General features: G+C 45.7%; 1 protein-coding gene and 1 pseudogene across 8 annotated transcripts; both read right to left on the bottom strand.

Moving 5' to 3' along the window:
• Nucleotides 1-169: 169 nt before the first annotated feature.
• RMND5B (required for meiotic nuclear division 5 homolog B) lies at nucleotides 170-17292 on the bottom strand. Of its 8 annotated transcripts, XM_070465182.1 has the most exons (11): nucleotides 12696-12785; nucleotides 9304-9355; nucleotides 7599-7662; nucleotides 6053-6198; nucleotides 5781-5921; nucleotides 3498-3598; nucleotides 3149-3315; nucleotides 2545-2710; nucleotides 1049-1151; nucleotides 803-957; nucleotides 170-715 (listed from the first exon to the last, which is right to left on the bottom strand). In XM_070465182.1, the coding sequence occupies exons 3-11, from the start codon at nucleotides 7606-7608 to the stop codon at nucleotides 652-654; spliced, it is 1053 nt and encodes a 350-aa protein (XP_070321283.1). In that variant the 5' UTR covers nucleotides 7609-7662; nucleotides 9304-9355; nucleotides 12696-12785; the 3' UTR covers nucleotides 170-651. The 8 variants fall into 8 exon arrangements, with proteins under 8 accessions (XP_070321283.1, XP_020769071.1, XP_020769072.1 ...); XM_020913412.2 differs by lacking the exons at nucleotides 7599-7662; nucleotides 9304-9355 and adding an exon at nucleotides 17190-17292 and having other exon boundaries at nucleotides 12696-12843; XM_020913413.2 differs by lacking the exons at nucleotides 7599-7662; nucleotides 9304-9355 and adding an exon at nucleotides 17052-17178 and having other exon boundaries at nucleotides 12696-12843.
• On the bottom strand, nucleotides 11014-12689 carry LOC110150458 (nuclear nucleic acid-binding protein C1D pseudogene; annotated as a pseudogene).
• Nucleotides 17293-19186: the final 1894 nt, after the last annotated feature.

Genomic DNA, 19186 nt, shown 5'->3' with positions numbered 1-19186 from the left:
GCATCTTGCCCAGGGTTTGCCATCTCCTTGCATTTTCTCCCAATCACATGTGGTTGGGTTCCTTCCAACTGCACTCTGTGGCTGCCATGCTCCCAACCAGCATGCCCAGAACCTGTGCACGGGGGGGCACGTGGTAATTCTTTGCCAGTGAAGCTGAAGGCAGGGAAAGTAAGGAGAAGGCCTGTGCATATATTTGCTCAGTTATAAAACAACGGCATTCAGTTCTATCCCGGACTACAGTGGGGAAATGACATAGAGCTGTGAGGCTGTACAATGGGAGGAAGGGACACAAGCCTTGGTGGAGCAGGAAGAGACCTGGCTTGAGGGCAGGGATGGAAGACATCTGCTGTGTCCACCAAGTCCTTTGCTATTCTGTCAGTTGCCACTTAAGTCAACAGCAAATATAAAGAGCAGGAGTACAAGACGCCAGAGTTTCCCTGCCATTAACAGTCAAGAAGCCAGTTGCCTGCTGTAGGCTATCTCATCTCCCTCCTTGGCCTCTGCCAAAGGGCCAGCCCTGCTTGTGGTGGCAGTCCTCAGCCAGCTGCTCTGAAATGAACCAGAGTTCACGGAAGCCAACCACCCCCACCGAGACAGACCAAGGCTTGTGGGTGAAAAACCTCTTGCAACAAAGTTCCTCCCCAGCAGGAATCAGAATATGATGCGTTTCCCATCTGCTGGGTTCTGCTCCATAGGACAGTAGGGACACTTCAGCCTACAAAGGGAGAAAAACCAAGAATGTCTCAGGTGGCCAGCCAGCAGAAGAATCAGCCTAAGGCGGAACAGAACCCCAGGAACTTACTTTCCTCCGTTAATGAGCTTGTTGAGTGCATCTCGGGAGATGACATGGCCACAGATGAGCTTAATGGGAGGGTTGGAATCCGACGTCTGCTGGCGGAGGATGGGGCAGGCGAACACTGAGTGGTACCAGCACTTCATGCCGAGTTCAATCTCAATCTGGGGAGGCCAACAGTGGGGTGAGTCCCACTTCCTGTGGCGGCTGTCCTCCCCAGTGCTTCATGCTGTACCGCCCCCTGCTGGGCCTCACCGGTAACTCGTCCTTGTGACTCCAGACCCCAGAGCACTGCCTCTGCTCCATCACAGCTTTGATATTCATCAGCACAGGCAGCGCCACACAGCCAGAGGCAAAGCTGCAGAACAGAGAGCAGAGGCTGGAGTGACCAGCCTGACCAAGAGCCCAGCAGACAGACAAAAGGACCAGCACACTGTGAGTACATGACTCAGGACAGGGTTTCAAAGTGGCACTTGATCAAACCAGTCCTTAAAAATCTCTCAGGTCACGCATAAAGCTACATATGTGGTTCTGTGTCTTAACTCTAGAAAGTCATTCTAATGCGCCCCAAAATTTGGACAAAAGGAATATCCAGGGGACAGATCCCTGCTCATCCAGTGACAAGTCCTTGGTGTGACAGGGACACTCATGTCTGGAAGGGCCGCCTCCTGCCTGTGTCCCCTTCTGTCATCACAGCGCACCTCCGTAATGGGTTATCACCCAGGGCACTTAGAAATGAGAAACAGTAGATTCAGTTTTCACTAGGATTGGGACGGGGATGGGGAACCAACTGACTGGAGCCTGGAGTGCCAAACCCCTACAGAGCAGGTGTGCAAACCAAACCCTCCTAAGGTGCCTGTGTTCGTGCTGGGGAAGACTGTTCTGTAACCAGAGTCCATGGGAACAAACTGGAGGATGGAGCCTCTCATGACCAGGCAGGCAAATGTGCCCCATGCGATTCCACAGCCAGCCTAAAGAAAATACACCACTGTGGTGCAATATGTGGTGGGGTCAGGTCCAGGTGACCTTCATTCCCTGTGAGGCCCTAGGAGCCTCTGTTTCTTCCTGGAAAATGAGGGTTACAGTACCTGTAACTCTTCGGTTGGTTTGAAGCCATGAGGAGAATATTACTGTAAAGAAGCCTTCCAAGTGAAAGCTCTCAGCACCTGTGACTCAGCCACTCAGTCTCCCTGAGGGAAGTGGTGTTTGAGACCTGAGGTGGCCAGAAGGCTGGGCTGTCAGAGGGTCCTGTGATTACCCAGAGGTGAGGTGCAGGAGGCACGGACTTCATTCAAGAGACCTCACAAAATGGAAACCTTGACTCTGCCACTGACCTTGTGGTGACCCCAGGCCACAACTCAATCTGTTCTCCAACTGTAGTGTGTGCTGAGTCACCTCAGCCATGTCCGACTTTTTGTGACCCCATGGGCTGTAACCCACCAGGCTCCTTTGTCCATGAGAATCTCCAGGCAAGAATACTGGAGTGGGTTGCCATTTCCTCCTCCAAGAGATCTTGCCTGCCCAGGGATTGAACCCACATCCCTTATGTCTCCTACATAGCAGGCAGGTTTTTTACCACTAGCACCACCTGGGAGGGGTGCTAGAAAGAAATTCCTATCTAGAAGAGTGACTGAGCAGCCAGTTTGGGTCTGTGAAGGCACCGAACACCATCCCTGGACAGGGCAGGGCCTTGGCAAGTTGGGTTTCCCTCGGCCCTCCCACCTGGACTGCCCCCACAGGGCTGACTGTACCTGACACTGAGGGGCGACTCCACAGAAAGGCCCAACAGGGAACAAGCATCACGTGTAAAGGTCTCACAGATCTCGGCCCAGTGGCTGTTGTCCAGGAGATGGCAGTAGGGTGACTTCTCCAAACCCAGCTGCAGGTACACTAGACTGCCCATCATCACCTGGATCTCTACAAGGCAAAGGGGAATCAGGGTGCAAGAGGCAGCCTTTCTCCCAGCTCTGCCTCCAGTTCTCGGGTGGCAGGGCTGCAGAGACAGTATGGGGAGCAGGCTGTGCCCCATGGCTCCCAGGCCCATGACCTGGCCAGTCGAGGGTTAAGATGCCCTCTGGCAAAGCCAGTTTTCCCTAAAAATCCAGTGAGGAAGTAAGGTTTCAGGGCTGTTTCTGTGGCAAGCATGACCCCACAACATGAAGCAGGGAGGGGTTTCAGTTTCTTCCCCGCCCTTCCAGCTGCATCAAGGAGTGGGTCTCAGGCTCCTGTCCCTCTGTTCCAGTACTAGCTAATCTTTTTTTTTGGGGGGGGGGGGGGGATGCCATATAGCATGTGAGGCAGAGCAGCTAAGGGCATGCATGTTGTAGGGGGCCACCCCAGCACCCGGGCACGTACCCCGCTGGTGCACGTGAGCAAAGGGCTGGAAGTGCCGGGCGTAGCTGAGGGCCTCCAGCTGCTTCTCAGGGCCATCTGCCAGGAGACGGATGAACTGCAGTCGGTGCAGCTTGAACTCCAGGGAGCTATTGAGCTCCAGCAGGCGCTGCCTGTGGGAGACAGCCCATCTGGGAAGAAAGGGGCCAGCTGAGTGGGAGCTAGTAAGGCAAGAGAAGGGGGGCCTGGCAAGGCCTCCAAAATCTTATGTGAGGCCCGTGAGACAGGGCTGGAGGTGTGTCAAGTATGCTGGGTGACGTGAAGAGAATAGACAAGCCCTGTCCCCTGTGGGACCGCCCAAAGGCCAACGTACTCCAATGCTGGCCCCAGGTCTTGTTCATGCAGAGCTTCCAGGATACGATTCAACTCCAGGAAAGGCTGCTTGAAATCCAAGTCCACATTCAGTGTTGATTCCTAGAGGAGAGAGAGCCATCTACCACTGGAGGACTGTGTTTCCAAACTTCTCTGCTCCACACCTAGTACAGCCTCATCCACCAAAGACAAGCTAGAGAGGGGCCATGGTCTCCTGCCAATCCCTTGGACTCCTCTTTTTTCCAGTTCAAGTTCTGGGAGGCTGAGTGCTACATGCTGAGTAGCATGGAGAGAAAATTACTCTTTTTCAATCCCCCTAATTATATTAAGGGAAAGCATCCTTTACTTTCACTGCCAGGGTGTCATTTAACGCCTAACAAGTGCAACTTTGTCATTTTACTAGTCTTCCCTTTTAATATTATCAGGCACTGAGAACTCTGGTGGACAACCAAATCTAGCTAAAAATTAATTTCACTTTTTATTGTATATATTTTGTAGCTACTTTCCATTGATGGAAGGGCACTGATTTCTAAAATAAATTTATTTTAAGAAATAACAAAAGCAAAACAAACAAGTAGGACTACATCAAACTAAATTTAAAGCTTCTGAAACACTAAAGGAAACCATCAACAAAATGAAAAGGCAACCTACAGAATAGGAAATAATATCTGTAGATTGTGTCATCTAAGGGACTAATATCCAAAATATACAAAAACTCAATAACAAGAAAAAAAATTCTTATAAAAAATGGAGAGAATATCTGAAGAGACATTTTTTCAAAGAAGACATCAAAATGGCCAACAGGCACATGAAAAGATGCTCTACCTCATTAATCATCAGGGCAATGCAAATCAACACCACAACGAGCCATCACCTCACTCCTGTCAGAATGGCTGTTATCAAAAAGACAAGAAATAACTGCTGGCAAGCATGTGGAGAAAGGGGAACCCTAATGCACCTTTGGTGGGAATGTAAACTGGGGCCACCACTGGATAACAGTATGGAAGTTCCTCAGAAAATTAAAATATAGCTACCATATGATCTAGCAATCCCACTTCTAGGTATTTTCCCAAAGAAAATGAAAGCACTAACTTGAAGATATCTGCACCCCACCGCCATATTCACTGCAGCATTATTTACAATAGCCAAGATAAGGAAACAACCTAAGTATCTGTTTATGGATGAACAGATAAAGAAAATGTGGTGTATATATATACACATATATATATATGTGTATATATATAAAATAAATACACAGTTGCTCAGTCATGTCTGACTCTGCAACCCAATCAACTGTATCCCACTGTCCTTGTGTCCATGGCTCCTCTGTCCATGGAATTCTCCAGAAGAGAATACTGGAGTGGGTAGCCATTCCCTTCCCAGGCATCAAACCCGGGTCTCCTGCATTGCAGGCAGACTCTTTGCCATCTAAATATATATGTATATATATAATGAAATATTGTTTCCCAGATGGCACTGGTGGTAAAGAACCTGCCTGCCAATGCAGGAGACATAAGACACTTGGGTTCAATCCTTGGGTCAGAAAATTCCCTAGAGTAAGAAATGGCAACCCACTCCAATATTCTTGCCTGGAAAATCCCACGCACAGAGAAGCCTGGTGGGCTACAGTCCGTGGGGGTGCAAAGAGTCAGACACACGCGACTGAGCACGCATGCATTCAGCCATTAAGAAAAGTGCGGGGAGAAAAAAAAAAGTGGGGAAATCCTGTCATTTGTGATAATATGGATGGGAGCATTATGCTAAATGAAATGTTCCAGACAAAGACAGCTACTGTATGATCTCACTTATATGTGGAATCTAAAAAGTTTTTAAGAAAACCAAGCTCATAAATACAAAGAACAGATTGGTGCTTAAAAGAAGTGGAGGGTAGGGTGTGGGAGCAATGGATGAACTATTTTTGTTGTTTTTCGTTTTAATAAATTAAATGCAATTTTCAAAATAGAGATTAACTCATTTAAAGAAAAGACTGCATCAGTGGAAACAAGGTAAAGGCACACAGTCTTGAAGGACACCTTGGACTTCCCATGTGCAGTCCAGAGGGGACGATGCCCTGCCAGGCCAACTGTCCACGGGAAACGGGTCTCTGGGAACAGGCGTTCCCATCAGACAATCAGAGAGTGATGACACACACGTTTGAATCATGTAAATAAACTGACCTGTCTGGATATAAAAAAAAAAAAATAATGGGGTCCTAATATAAAGAAAGCTACCAAGCAGAAAGCAGAACAGGTGGGCCCCAGCACCTCCCCGGTGAGCCCGTTACCTGGCACAGCTCCTCAGCGACGCTGAGCATGCCCTGCTGATACAAGTGCTCCAGGATGGCCATCTGCAGGGTCTGCTGCTGCTTTTCCCGCGAGTCCCACACTGCGTCGGAGACTACACCGCAAATCTCAGAGTCAAAGTTCTGCCAAGGACGAGAGACAGGGCCCTGTGACTCAGGCCTGCACTTTTCACACGGGCTTCCCGAGGAGCCCTGCTACATACGCGCTGCCACAGGTATTCCTGCCCCCAGTCTGGAGCTGCCCACATGCTCACCCTGTCAATGGCTTTGCCCACTCGGGAAACACTGCTGTGAATGTCCTTGTGATCCGAAGCCAGTTTCTGCACGGTGTCTTTTATCTTCCGGCAGCATTGTGACATAACCAGGGAGAGGGTGGCTGACAGAGGGGTTCCCTGGACGGCTGCAGAGAAACAATGGTAATGCGTCAGGACTCGGACACAGAGGAGCAGACCTTGTCTCAGCTTCCCTATTCTAAATGCCAGCATGGAGGCCTGGGAAGCAGCCCTAAACTCCAGAGTGAAAGACTCAGCTTCTATTCCGGGTCCTGCCACTTTTTAACTGTATGACTTGGAATTAGCCAAGTGGGACAAGCCGATTCATTGCCTGGAGTCTTCATTTCATCATCTGTAAAACAGAGGTGATAGCACTGGCCGTGGAGGCTGCTGTGAAATGAAGACGTTCTGGCACTTACTGTGAGTCAGTACTTGGTTTCAGCTCATTTAATCCTCACTGCCATTCTGTGCAGTGGCACTGTTAGTAGCCTACACTCCAGCTGAAGAAGATGAGGCAGTAACTTGCCAGAGCTCACAGCAGTGCCAGATCTGAAGCCCTGGCTCCTCACCACCACACCGGAAGGTTCCCTGACATCTCAAGGGAGACACTGTGTGGGAAGGCTTTGAATCGTAAAGTATCATCCCCGCATTAATGCCTCTAACCCAGAGGACAGCAGGCAGGCCAGGGTCCATCAGGGAAGCACAAGGACATTTCTGTCTCACAATACAGTGCTTTCCACCCCCATGGCTGGGTGAACCGCATCAACTACCAGAAGCGTGTGGGGCTTGGAATAGAGAAGAACAGACAGGTCCCTTCTTCCAGCCAGCATCTCTGCCCCTTCTTTAGATGGTAGCCTCTGGGTTCAGGGAGGAAAATATGACCCAGGGAAGATAACATGACCCATGAGGACCAGGGAGTGTCTCAGCTCCGAGACCAGAAGCCCTGGAAGAGAAATGCATTCTGCCAGCTTGCTAAGCAAACAAAATGTGAAACTCCTGAAGTTGCTGGAGCACCACGGCCACCTCCAGAGAGCACTGCTCTGAAGATGAAGTCAGTGTAGATTAAAGGCATCACATGAGCACCCAGATTCACTGGGCGGGACCTTTCAGTTACTTGAGACTACATATCCAGCAGCCCAACTCCCCACTTTGTGTTTGTTTAAGCTAGTCTGAGCTAGGTTTCTGTCACATTTACCTGAATGAGTCCTGACAAATACAAACAGAAGGTGGTGGCTGGGCCTACTCCTACTAGGATGGCTATAACCAAAAAAAAAAAAAAAAAAAAAAACACCAGGTAAAAACAAGTGTTGGTGAGGGTGTGGGAAAATTGGAACTCTCATATATTGTTGATAGGAATACAAAAAGTTGCAGTTACTTTGAAAAACAGTATGCCAGCTCTTCAAAAAGTTGAACAGAGAGTTACCATATGACCCAGCACATAAAAAAGAATGAAGTAATGATTCGTGGTACAATAGAGATGGACCCTGAAAACACACTACGTGAAAGAATATAAAAGGTCACATATTACATGATTCCATTTATATGAAGTATCCAGAACAGTCCACAGAAAGTAGGTTAGTGGTTGCCAGGGGCTGGAGGAGAAGCAGAAATGGAGTTAATAAGGTAGGAAGTTAGACATGAGCAACCAGGGGAGGCCTGGCTGAAAGGGATGCAAGCTGATCTCTAAACTTCATCCCAGATACACCCAGAAGAGCTCACAGATTTGCTACAAAAATAGCCAGAGATGTTTCCAACTCCTGCACATGCATCCCAGACACACAGTGGATATAAACTAACCACAGGGGCTTCTCCAAGTAACCTCAGGTAGCTAGGAGCCTATTAAGGGTTCATAAATAGTCTGTCTATATATATATGATTATATACATATATGATTATATGCTTATATGATTATAACATGTATATATGTATGTATGTATATATGATTACCATCAGAGTGAATTATGGGAAGACATAAACAACAGAACCTGCTTTTATATAACTTGCAATTGTCAATCAGCCTTGAAGGATGTTCCCAACCCAGGGATCGAACCCAGGTCTCCCTCACTGCAGGCAGATTCTTTACCAGCTAAGCCACAGGAAGCCCAAGAATACTGGAGTGGGTAGCCTATCTCTTCTCCAGTGGATCTTCCTGACCCAGGAATTGAACTGAGGTCTCCTGCATTGCAGGTGGATTCTTTACCAACTGAGCTATCAGAGAAGCCCCCATATATATATTATAACATGTATATATGATTATGACAGACTGAATTATGGGAAGACATAAACAACAGGGCCTGCTGTTATAGAACTTGCAGTTGTCAATCGGCCTTGAGCATACACCCATTTGCATTCCCTTCCATTGATTATTGGTGGGTACAAGCCCTATTCTGCACAGGGCATAACCAATAGGAGGCGACAGGAAGTATAAAAAGGGGGAAGCCAAGAGGGAAGGGGAGGACAACTCCTTTGGGGTCAGCCTGCTCCCAAGTCTTTTGAGTGTCTGTCTTATAAAAGATCTGTCTGCTTGAGCTGAACTGAGCTCTTAACTTGTCTGTTGTTTTAAACCCTTTAGTTCATTGTTCCAAATTTTTATTGTGACAGACAAGAACTGAGGAAGAGAGATAAACTGACCTGACAGAGTGATTATTAATGGGCGGGGGATTCTTTTTAGAGAAATGAAAATGTTCTGTATTTAGTGGTAATGATTGTACAGTTCTGGAAATATACTAAAATCCACTAAATTGTATACTTTAAAAGGGTAAGTTTTAATGTGAGTTATAGCTCAATTTAAAAAAAAAAGGACATAGGAAATAGGGGTTACCTCTGGTCAAATCTTAGACAACTTGATGGTAACAGTAATGGATTGTAACCCATTGAATAAAATAAGAATTTATGAGCATGAACTTAAGTAAGGAAGATGGGCAAGCTTCTTTCTTATGTTAAATGTCTATTAACAAGTGTATAGGAAATGATAGAGCAGGAAAAACCACCTACGTTGAAACTAACTCTGTAATGATTTGTTCAGGGAAGAACTGTCAAGCGATGTGAAAACCGATGAGGCAGAGCCTTTAAAAAGCACAGCAAATGTATATAGTCCCAAAGTATCTCCCCACAAATTACTTATTAACTCTAAAGAAAGAAATATTAACATTATTAGGGTGTAGGAACCCTGCAGACACCATCTTAACCAAGTGATCCAAGTTAACATCACCCATAATGGAACAAGCTGATACCTTGTACCTCCTGATGTGATGCACTGAGAAACACATCAGTTCTGAAGTAATCCTGCCCAAAATGCAAAAAAAAAAAAAAAAAAAAAAAAGATGAGGAAACAGCAAACAAATTCAAATCAAGAGACATTCTGCAAAATCACTGACCTTAATGTTCCCCAAATGTCAATGTCCTGAAAGACAAAAGCACGTGGTAGAAATGTCCCAGACTAAAAACACTGAAGATCAGACACAAGAAACTATGTGCGGTGCTTGATCTTAGATCAGAGCCTGGACTGGGAAATAAAATGCTTTGTGAAATTACTTGGTAATGGCAAATTGAAATATGAGCTAAATTCATTAGCTATATTCACTTTTTAATCTTAACATTTACTTCTCTCATAAAGAAGTTACTTTTTAAAAAACTACAATGTAGAGAAGATGAAGGTGAAAAAGGAGTTTTTGAAATAACTATGAATGTTCTTCTACTTCAAAAACTGTCTGACATCTGCATCAGAAGACTTTCTGCATCTATCAGATGCATCTGTCTACATCTGTCTTTCTGCGTTTTCCTCTTCATGTGCCACAGAAAGAGTTCAACAAACTTTACAAAATCCATTACATTGAAGACCATTTCCCATATCTGCTACCATAAACCAAGAAATCCATTTATTCCAGGTTACTTATGGAGAATTAGTCACATGGAAAAATTTAACACTTCTTTTTCAAAAATTAAAGTACTTTACTGCACTTGGCATTCCTATACATAATGATGTGAACTCTGAAAGCATTGGGACTACCCTACTGGTCCAGTGGCTAAGACTCTGCGCTCCTAATGCAGGGAGTGTAGGTTTGATCCCTGGTCCAGGAACCAGATTCCACATGCCACAACTAAAAAGGTCCTACAAGCTGAAACTAAGACCCAGTGCAGCCAAATAAATAAATTTAAAAAAAAAGAAAAAAGACTGAAAGCATTAATGGTATATAATTAAAATTCATGGGCTTAGTTAGATATTTAAAAAGTTTTAATACTTAGAATACTCTGTAACAAATATTGCAGGACAATAAATCAGAATATAAACACAATGTACTCTCTTTTGGATTTCTCCTCTGCTTAAGTGGTGGCATTATATAACATACAAAGTTGTTCCAAAATAATTGTACATACTTGCTATAGCCTCAGAAACAAATAAAAAGAAATCTGAAAAAGTAAGGCCAAAAGAATAATGGGTATGACGCATAAGGACAAAAAACTCATGAATTCCTCCATTTCTAAGGATTTCTGAAACCTACCTTCCTAATTTCAAGGGAAATTTTACTCAAAAGAGAAAAATAAAAAACACATCCCACACATTTACAGCTTTACTGATAGGGTATAGCCATTATGTCAAATTCAGCCATCAATGTACAACCTCATCTCCCATTTAAATTTAACAAGAATATATTTTATTTTAAATGGGACACAGTGGCAAAGTTGGAGAAGGCTGTGGCAACCCACTCCAGTAATCTTGCCTGGAAAATTCCATGGACAGAGGAGCCTGGTGGGCCACAGTCCATGTTGTCGCAGAGTCAAACACGACTGAGTGACGAACAAGTGGCAAACGGCCGTGACTTGAAGAATAACCTTAAAGTTCATGTACACTCTGATTCTCTCCAATTCCTGCTTTTCATACTTCAAATATCACAAAAAGCATTAATTCCTCAAATCATGAAAGCACAATGAAATAACTGCACAGAAAAAAATGGACATTTAAGTCATTTCATTCTTTCTTAATACTATATAGTGAAAACAGATGTATTTATAACTTCAGCATACTTCATAAAATCATTATTCATCAAAAATAGACAAATGTTTACAAAGAACATTTAACTTAAATTTCATAATTGCTTATAAAATGACACTTGAAAGAGTGACCTAATAAGTCTGATCAAGAGACAGTAAACTATAAATACAAAATATACCCCAATGTTGTTTGGGGTACACATGTATACATTGCTATATTTAAAAAGCATAACCAACAAGAACCTACGGTATAGCACGTGGAACTCTGCTCAGTACCATGTGGCAGCCTGGATGGGAGGGGAGCCCTGGGGAGAACGGGATACATGCACATGTATGGCTGAGCCCCTTCACTGCTCACAGGAAACCATCGCAACACTGTTAATCAGCTATACCCCAATACAAAATAAAAAGTTCAAAAAATATATATACCACAATGTTAAAAACCTCATAGTGTTCTATAAGAAAATCAATAAAGGCAGCAATCTTACTGAGGAAAAAAGTATTCAGCATTACACATTTAAAATGCAAGTTTTATACATGAATTCAATAAAGGATACATTTAAACCTTACAATACCACATAATCATCATCTATTTTGTGGAAAACAATAAAAATTATGTACTTTTTAATAAGTGTATGTCAAAACCGAAAGGTTAATTTTTACTTTTTCCTTTATTGGCAACTTTGGATGCATTATTAGGTTTTGGATCCCAGAGGGTATTTTTTTTACAAATCTCAGAGCTGCACCGCTGTCCAACTTGCTAGTCTTTTTCTTGCCTGTTATTTTTTGACTCTGTTCATGTACACTCTGATTCTCTCCAATTCCTGCTTTACTGGATGTTCCTTAGGACTGACTCCACAAGTTGCCAAATAAACCCCAAACACTGAATTTAGTATGTAAGCCAGAGACTAAATCCACTTTACCTGTTCCAGTGGGTTCAACTTCTGCAACATCTCATTTCTAGAAACAGACATCTTGGTCTTCAGCATCTCATCCACACCACCAATTGAGTTCTCAAAGGTTGATAAATATTCATGAATTTCTACTGGATAGTCCTCATTAATTTCCTCACCTGCCATTACCATCAACTGGCAGACCGTCTACTCCTGCCTCCCAGAAAGTAGTCAGTGGCTTGTTTAACTTCTTGATTTTAATAATTACACTGAACTTATGTAAAAGAATGCCCTTGACCTTTAGGTCATACTTAGCTGTATAATATCTGCAGCTTACTTTCTAGTGGTTTAAAAAGTAATAAGAATATGTGAGAAAACTGATAAAACAAATACGGCAACATATTAGCAGTTGGTGAATCTAGGTAAAGGGGTATATATGAGCTCTTTATACTGTCTTAGAACTTTTCCGTAAATTTGAAATCATCTTAAAATGTCTTAAACATTCAAAATAGAAAAGTAAATCGAAAATTAAACGTAAATGATCTCAGGTAAATTAACAATTTCTGTTGGGTTTTCTGAAATAGCTCAGAGACTTCCACTGTCCCCTGCTGAAGAGGCCTAAGGACCCATATTATCCATGCCCTAACCACCATCCTTCCAGAACTCTGTCATCAAGCAGCCTTGGGGCCTCCGGGGCCCCTGGGGAGGCAGACGTGGGACTCCCGTGAGGGGACACCCACCTGTGCTGGCCAGCTCGGCCCGCAGCTGGCCCACGTGGTGCAGTAGCTCCTCCAGGCTCTGCTCACAGCGCTGCCCGTAGGTCAGGAACCTCTGCAGGACCCTGTCCACCTCTCTCTCCACGCTTGCACACTGCTCCATGGCCGCCACCTGGGTCAGAGGGGCAGTGAAGAGGGCTTCCAGACCCCACCCCACCATGCCCATATCACATGTCAATGCTCAGAAATCCCCAGCCTAACATATATGTACACAGCTTCCATAACCCCCAGCCAGGGTGCCCGTGGGAGGGTGCAGGGAGACACAAGGACAGGGGTTTTCTGGATCATGGTAAGAAAATTACCCCTGTTTTCATTGTTTTCAGCTCTTCATTAGAATCTTCATTCATCTCTCTTCCTTTTTTTGGCTGATCCCAGCATGCAGGGATCTTAGTTCCCTGACCAGGGATCGAACCTGAGACCCCTGTAGTGGAATCATGAAGTCTTAACCTCTGCACCAGCGGGGGATTCCCTTCATCTCTTTTTTTAACCAAAACGGAGAGCAGGCCTTGCAGAGCCCTCAGTAGGCAATACTATCTATACTCCATCACAGCTCCATGCCTTGGTATGGTCTCTATCACCCTTCACCTCCTCAACTGCTGGAGAAGATGGCCCATCAGAGGTCATCTTCTGTAGCTACCCCTAGGCCGCTCCCACCTGGCTCCCTCCACTCTCACTTGGCACCCTTCTATTTCAGTTTTGATCACTGGGTAATGATCTGTTTGAGGGCCTGCCTCCCCCACTAGACTAGAAAATCTCTTGTTGTAACACAACTTTCCTTCTCATTACACCATTGAAAGAGAGTTGGCTTTTCTTGTCCTACCTTTCCTACCACTGAGGTCCCACTGCTAAATCCCTTCAACACTGGGCCACCGCTCCCTTCCGTTTCAGAGCAGCCTGTGACACTGAACACATAGACAATCCTTAAAATGTTAGTGACAGAGTTGATTTCCCTCCATCTACAGGATTTAAAGTGAAAGTCATTCAGTTGTGTCCAACTCTTTGCGACCCCATGGACTGCAGCCTGCCAGGCCCCTCTGTCCATGGAATTCTCCAGGCCAGAATACTGGAGTGGGTAGCCGTTCCCTTTTCCAGGGGATCTTCCCAACCCAGGGACTGAACCCAGGTCTCCCACGTTGCAGACGGATCCTTTACTGTCTGAGCCACCAGGGAAGCCCTTCCCCCCAAAAAGTGACAGGGTTCTGTCCAATGCAACTCTCAAATGATCAAATCTAGCCAGTTGTTCTCTCTCTCAAAGGGTACAGAGTAATACCACAAAGAGAGTTCTGTGTCCAAAGTGACCATTGGGATTCTCCCAGTTTTTACCAGACTCTCTTCCCATTCCCACCAGCACTGTTAGTTTGGCCCCATCATCTCAGCCCAACCTGCAGCCAATGTCACCTTATCAAACAGGTGATGAGTGATGGAGAAACGGTACACAGGGCCTTGAGATGTATTCATGTCCTCCCTTCTTATGGTTGACACTATCACACTAGAATTTGTTCATCATCGTGTCTAGAAAACGTGCCCCTCTTTTCATGCTCCCTGAAGAAATACCCTATAACTGGATATGAACCATTACAAGCGAAATATAGACGGATACCTGTTGGAAATAATATACTATAATTATTACTATTAATAGTTAATATTTCATAGGGGCTTATTATGTGATAGGAACTATTCTAATGACTTGGCATTAATTAATTTACTTAATTCTTACAATTGCACTATGAGGCAGGTACAATTATGAGACCCACTTTACAGAACACAAAATGAAATTCAGATTAAATAAACTGCTCAAGGTCACATAGCTGCAAAGTAGAGGATCTCGAACTAAAGCTGGGCAGTCTGGCTCCAGAGCCCCTCTCTGAAGCATTCTGCATCACAGTCCTCTCTGGACCAGCTTAACAGGCCACCATCTCACCAGGAAAGGAAATCAGCCAATATTTGTGGTTGGAATGAGTATACAGCAATGATTCATGATGACAAGAAACCGGAAAGTAACCTTACAGCCTATGAGATGATCAACTACGAAAGAGGGCAGTACAAAAGAGTATTTGCCAAAAGTGTCTGGGAACCAGAATCACAATTTACCAAAAATAAACACAGCTCAAGAAAGGTTAGGTCCTCACCAACATCAAAGAGTATGACCCTGTCAGACATCAACTAATACCAGGATTATTAAAGGGAAGCCCAAGTCAGCAACTTGAAACTGAATTAAAAAGCCAAGGAAGGAGATAGAATTTTTATCCCAGGACTGTGTGTTGTGGCAGGGAGCTTGAGGCAGCTCAGGAGCCTAGAGGAAGTTGTAAGTCTAGGAAGTAAAATCTGGGAGATGCATCTGTGGAACCTGGGGTAGCACTGAGAAACCACAGCAACATCAGTAAGATCCCAAAACATGGTACTGAAGGAAAAAAAGAAACAAAATTAAGTCCAGGCAGAATACCACTACGCACTTTTAAAATATAGGTATATAACCAAGGACACACGCAAATAAAAGGATATGTATCAAACACATAAGAGAGTGGCTTTCTGCAGTCAGGGCGGAGGTGAAGGGAATGGAGGGAGGAATAGGGATAAAACAGAAATATGCAAACAAATGCCAAGGAGAAAAATGGCCTGTGTGGATCAGTTAAATGTACCATAAGCTGACAAATGTGATTACCTCAATAAAAATTTTTTTAATGAACGAGATGGGAAAATAGAACTGCCTGGAGTGATTCCATCTGAAAAGCCCAAGAGGCCAATGCAGTATGTCCAGGGTAAGCCACTCTGTCTTAATCACAGTCGGTCATCTTCACCAGGCACAAGGATGGATGAGTGGGAGTCTGTCTTCAGAATTAATCCAGGGAATTTCACTTCCATTGTCCTAAGCCCTCCTCCCCAAGGTCTCACATGGACAGAAATTATCTACCAGGGTGTTTACCCCAAAACATCAGATCCTGTCACCCTTTTACTCATCAATGCCATTGTTTGACACAGAAGCCCTTTACAATTGTACATTCATTCACTTCCTTTGCATGAGCTGTTCCTACGTCTAGAGTGCTACTCTTCCTATGTCTAGAGTATTCTCTGCAAGAGAACACAAAATGACATTTAATCGTCAGCTCCCCCATAAAGCCCTCAATGAAATTTCCCTGCCTCCTCCCCCGCTTCACAAACCAAACCTCTATCAAGGGCACCCCATACCACAGACATGTGAGTTCTCAGCACTTCAGCACAGAAACTGCCCATTCACACATCTGTCTCCCCACACTAGACTGTGAGCTGCTCAGGGCTGGAGTCCAATCTCATCTTCTCTCCCCAGGCCTATGGCCTGGTCCACACTGGGTACATGCACTTCCTAATTAGGGGACCGGAACTCAAACTTGTCCTGGTTGGGCAGGAAGAGACATGAGTGAAATAATGAAATCCCCACCAAGGCGTGTGCACAGGGGTCTTGTCCTCAGTCTTCAGTATCCCAACACAAGAGGGGCACCTTCTAGGGTGAGCAGGTAAGGGGAGAAGTTTGTGCAAATCACAGAAAGTCCCCTTCGCTTAATGCAGAACTGAACAGCCTCCACTGGCCCAACACTTAACCTTTTACACCCCCCACCTCTACCCATTCTTTACCTTATACATCACTCCTCTGCTTAAAACCCAATAGAGTGGACTTTCCTAGGGGTACAGTGGATTAGAATCTGCCTGCCAATGCAGGGTTCAATCCCTGATCTGGGAAGATTCCACATGCTGTGGAGCAACTAAAGCCCATGTGCCACAACTGAGTCTGTGTGTCCCAACTAACGAAGCCTGCATGCCTAGAGCTCAGGCTCTACAGCAAGAGAAGCCTTTGCAATGAGAAACCTGTGCACCACAATGAAAAGTAGCCCCTGCTTGCTCCAGCTAGAGGAAGCCCATGAGCAGCAACAAAGACCCAGCTCAACAACAAAAAGATAAAGAATTAAAACAAACAAACAAAAAAACCCAATAGATTTACACGTACTTAAAAACCACCCTTGTTTTTATGGTCTACAAGGTTCTATGTGACTCCAAACCACCTTTCCAACCTCATCTCCTACGACTGTCCCTCTCAATGGCCATATTCCAATCACACTAGTTTTCTGTTTCTCGAACATCAGCTTATTTCAACCTCAGGGTTTTTCCCACTGCCTAGAACACTTCTCCCAGGTCTCCCTAGGACGGGTTACCTACAACTCGGCCGGGTCGCAATTGGATGGGATGTGTCGGTTCGAGCGACTTCCCCAGTAGGGGCGGCTCCACAAATTTCTGAGAATGCAAGGGTCCAACTCCCTGCCAGGGCCGAGGTCTGCGGAAAAAACAAACCCGAGGGAGGACTGGAGAAGGGCGCTTAGTCCCGAAGCTTGGAAGACGATGCGGGGCCTGGGAGCCTGGCGGAGCAGCCGCCCACCGCGCCACGCCCTTGAGCCGCACCTCCCCGCCGGGAGGCCGGCGGGATCTCACCTGGACCTGCAGCCGCGTCTCTGGTTTCCGGTGCAGCTGTCAACGGAACCGGAAGCCACGGCAGTTGCTCAGCAGCTCCGGACTCGCCCACTCACGGCTTCGCGGAGGGGTGGCCGAGCCTCCCCCTCCCGCGCACTAAGAGTGAAGTCGGCCACAGGATCCGGGCGGCGTCTAGAAATTACACCTTAGATGTTTGCTGCAGCTGTGACGGGGCTCCCCTGGGCAGCCCGAGGGGGAAGGGGCTCCAGCCGCCGACGCCGCCGGCTGGGTCCCGACTTTCCACGTGTGCGGAAAGGAATCGGAGAGCAACCCACTCGCTGGCCAGCAAGGGTACGCGGGGCGGCTCAGCAGTAAGAAGCTCTAGACTAGAAATGACTGTGCCGCCCCAGCTCCCCGCCCTCCACTCTCATTCAAGTAAAGAGAATAGCACACAATACAATGCACGTAAGGTCCAACAGTTAGCCTTTCCCGCGATGGCGCCTGACACTGGGCAATTAAATTCAGCTGTGAGGGACTCAGCCCTGCCCTGTTGCCCTCCATTGGTCGCCCTCTTTGCAGAATGTAGACACAGGGGTTGCACAACCGCCCTGAAGTGGAAGGGTTAGAGTTAGGAAGGAGGAGAGAGTATGCGGTGACCCTAAGGACTGAATTCATAACCCTCCCAGGCACTCTTGCTTTGCAGGGAACGGGTAGAGAAGCCCCTCCCGACCCACCCCCTCCAAAGGCTTCAGGGACTTGGACTAGAAACATCTCGAGAGAAAAGACTCGGTCTCTTATTCTCTGACTTCCTGCTTCCTTTCAGGGCCAGTCTCATTCTAAGGCCTCTTGCCTTCCAACCTTCCGTACCTCTTCCCCATCCCAACAGAACACCCTTGCACAATCTTGGTTTGTTTTCTCTATAGCACTTGCACAATCCAGTCCTGTTTTCTTTATAATCTTTGACTTTTAAATTGTCTTGAGCGTTTATTTGTTTATTCTGGTTTCCTGCCCCTAACTCTCCCCACCCTTCCTTTCAGGATAAAAGCTCCATTGGGGCCAGCACTTGGTACTCTTCACTGTTGTATCCCCAACACCCTGTGCTTGGAACAGTGGAGGTGCTCAGAAATAGTCTAAACTAGCCAATATCCTGTTTATGAATGAGGAAACCTCAGCTTCAAACCTGATGAAACTTGCAGGGAAGAGGGCGGTCAACAGCCTCTCCAGGAACCTACAAAGGTGTCAGAGCATCCCGGAGAAGCTTATTTGCACCGGGAGCCTGGGTGGTCCTGGCCCAGGTGGGAGTTGTGGGGGTCGGAGGGTTGAGTGAACCTTGCCTGGGGCCACTGATCTGAAGCTGAGTTCACTCCAGCAGGACCTCACAGGCTTTCACAAACACGCGCCCCAGGCTTCCCCACTTTGGAGGAGCCTACTTCTCATCCACACTGGAGTGTGAGCAAAGCCTACCTTCTGCCAGTACTTAGAATACCCAGCTCACATGTCAGGCTCCTTCACCTCTCTGTCATGATGGTTTTGTCACTTTTCAGGGCGCAACATGTCTTCTTACCTAGCTAATTTTGTCAATCTTTCCTCGTTGGGACTGTGTGATTTTATTTCGTTTTATTGGAGCGTGGCTGCTTCAAAGCAGAAAAACTTAGCTGTTCTCCACTAACTCATAAACAGTCTGTTTCACCTTTTGCTAATTTCCTAGGATTTTATTTTTAAAATGTAATTCCATTTTATTTTGCAGGGAATGGTGCAAAGTATGACTTATTTTTCCCCACACTTCTGTCTAGTTATCCCAGAACTGCTTATAAAATAATCCTTCCTTCCCTTCTCATTTTGGAAGCCCATTACCATAATACCAAGATTTTTCTTCAAAATGAAGTCTATTTCTAGTTCTTCATTCTTTCCACTGAGGTATAGTTTTATTTTTACACCAATGTCATATTGTTTTGGGCTTCCCAGGTGGCTCAGTGGGTAAAGAATCCGCCCACAATGCAAGAGACACAGGAAATGTG

The sequence above is a fragment of the Odocoileus virginianus genome, chromosome 3 (genome assembly GCF_023699985.2).
Source record: "Odocoileus virginianus isolate 20LAN1187 ecotype Illinois chromosome 3, Ovbor_1.2, whole genome shotgun sequence".
Taxonomy (NCBI): Eukaryota; Metazoa; Chordata; class Mammalia; order Artiodactyla; family Cervidae; genus Odocoileus; species Odocoileus virginianus.
The sequence above is the reverse complement of the archived record's forward strand: the minus strand, read 5'-3'. Positions and strand labels throughout refer to the sequence as shown.

Bases quoted from the DNA above. Each gene is read 5' to 3' on its own strand.
- RMND5B (XM_020913411.2), bottom strand. From the start codon at position 13,078: ATGAATGAAGATTCTAATGAAGAGCTGAAAACAATGAAAACAGGG. The intron at 12,844-13,033 runs GTAATTTTCTTA...CCTCTGACCCAG, and splicing joins TGAAAACAATGAAAACAGGG to GTGGCGGCCATGGAGCAGTG. The intron at 958-1,048 runs GTGAGGCCCAGC...TGGCCTCCCCAG, and splicing joins GTCACAAGGACGAGTTACCG to ATTGAGATTGAACTCGGCAT.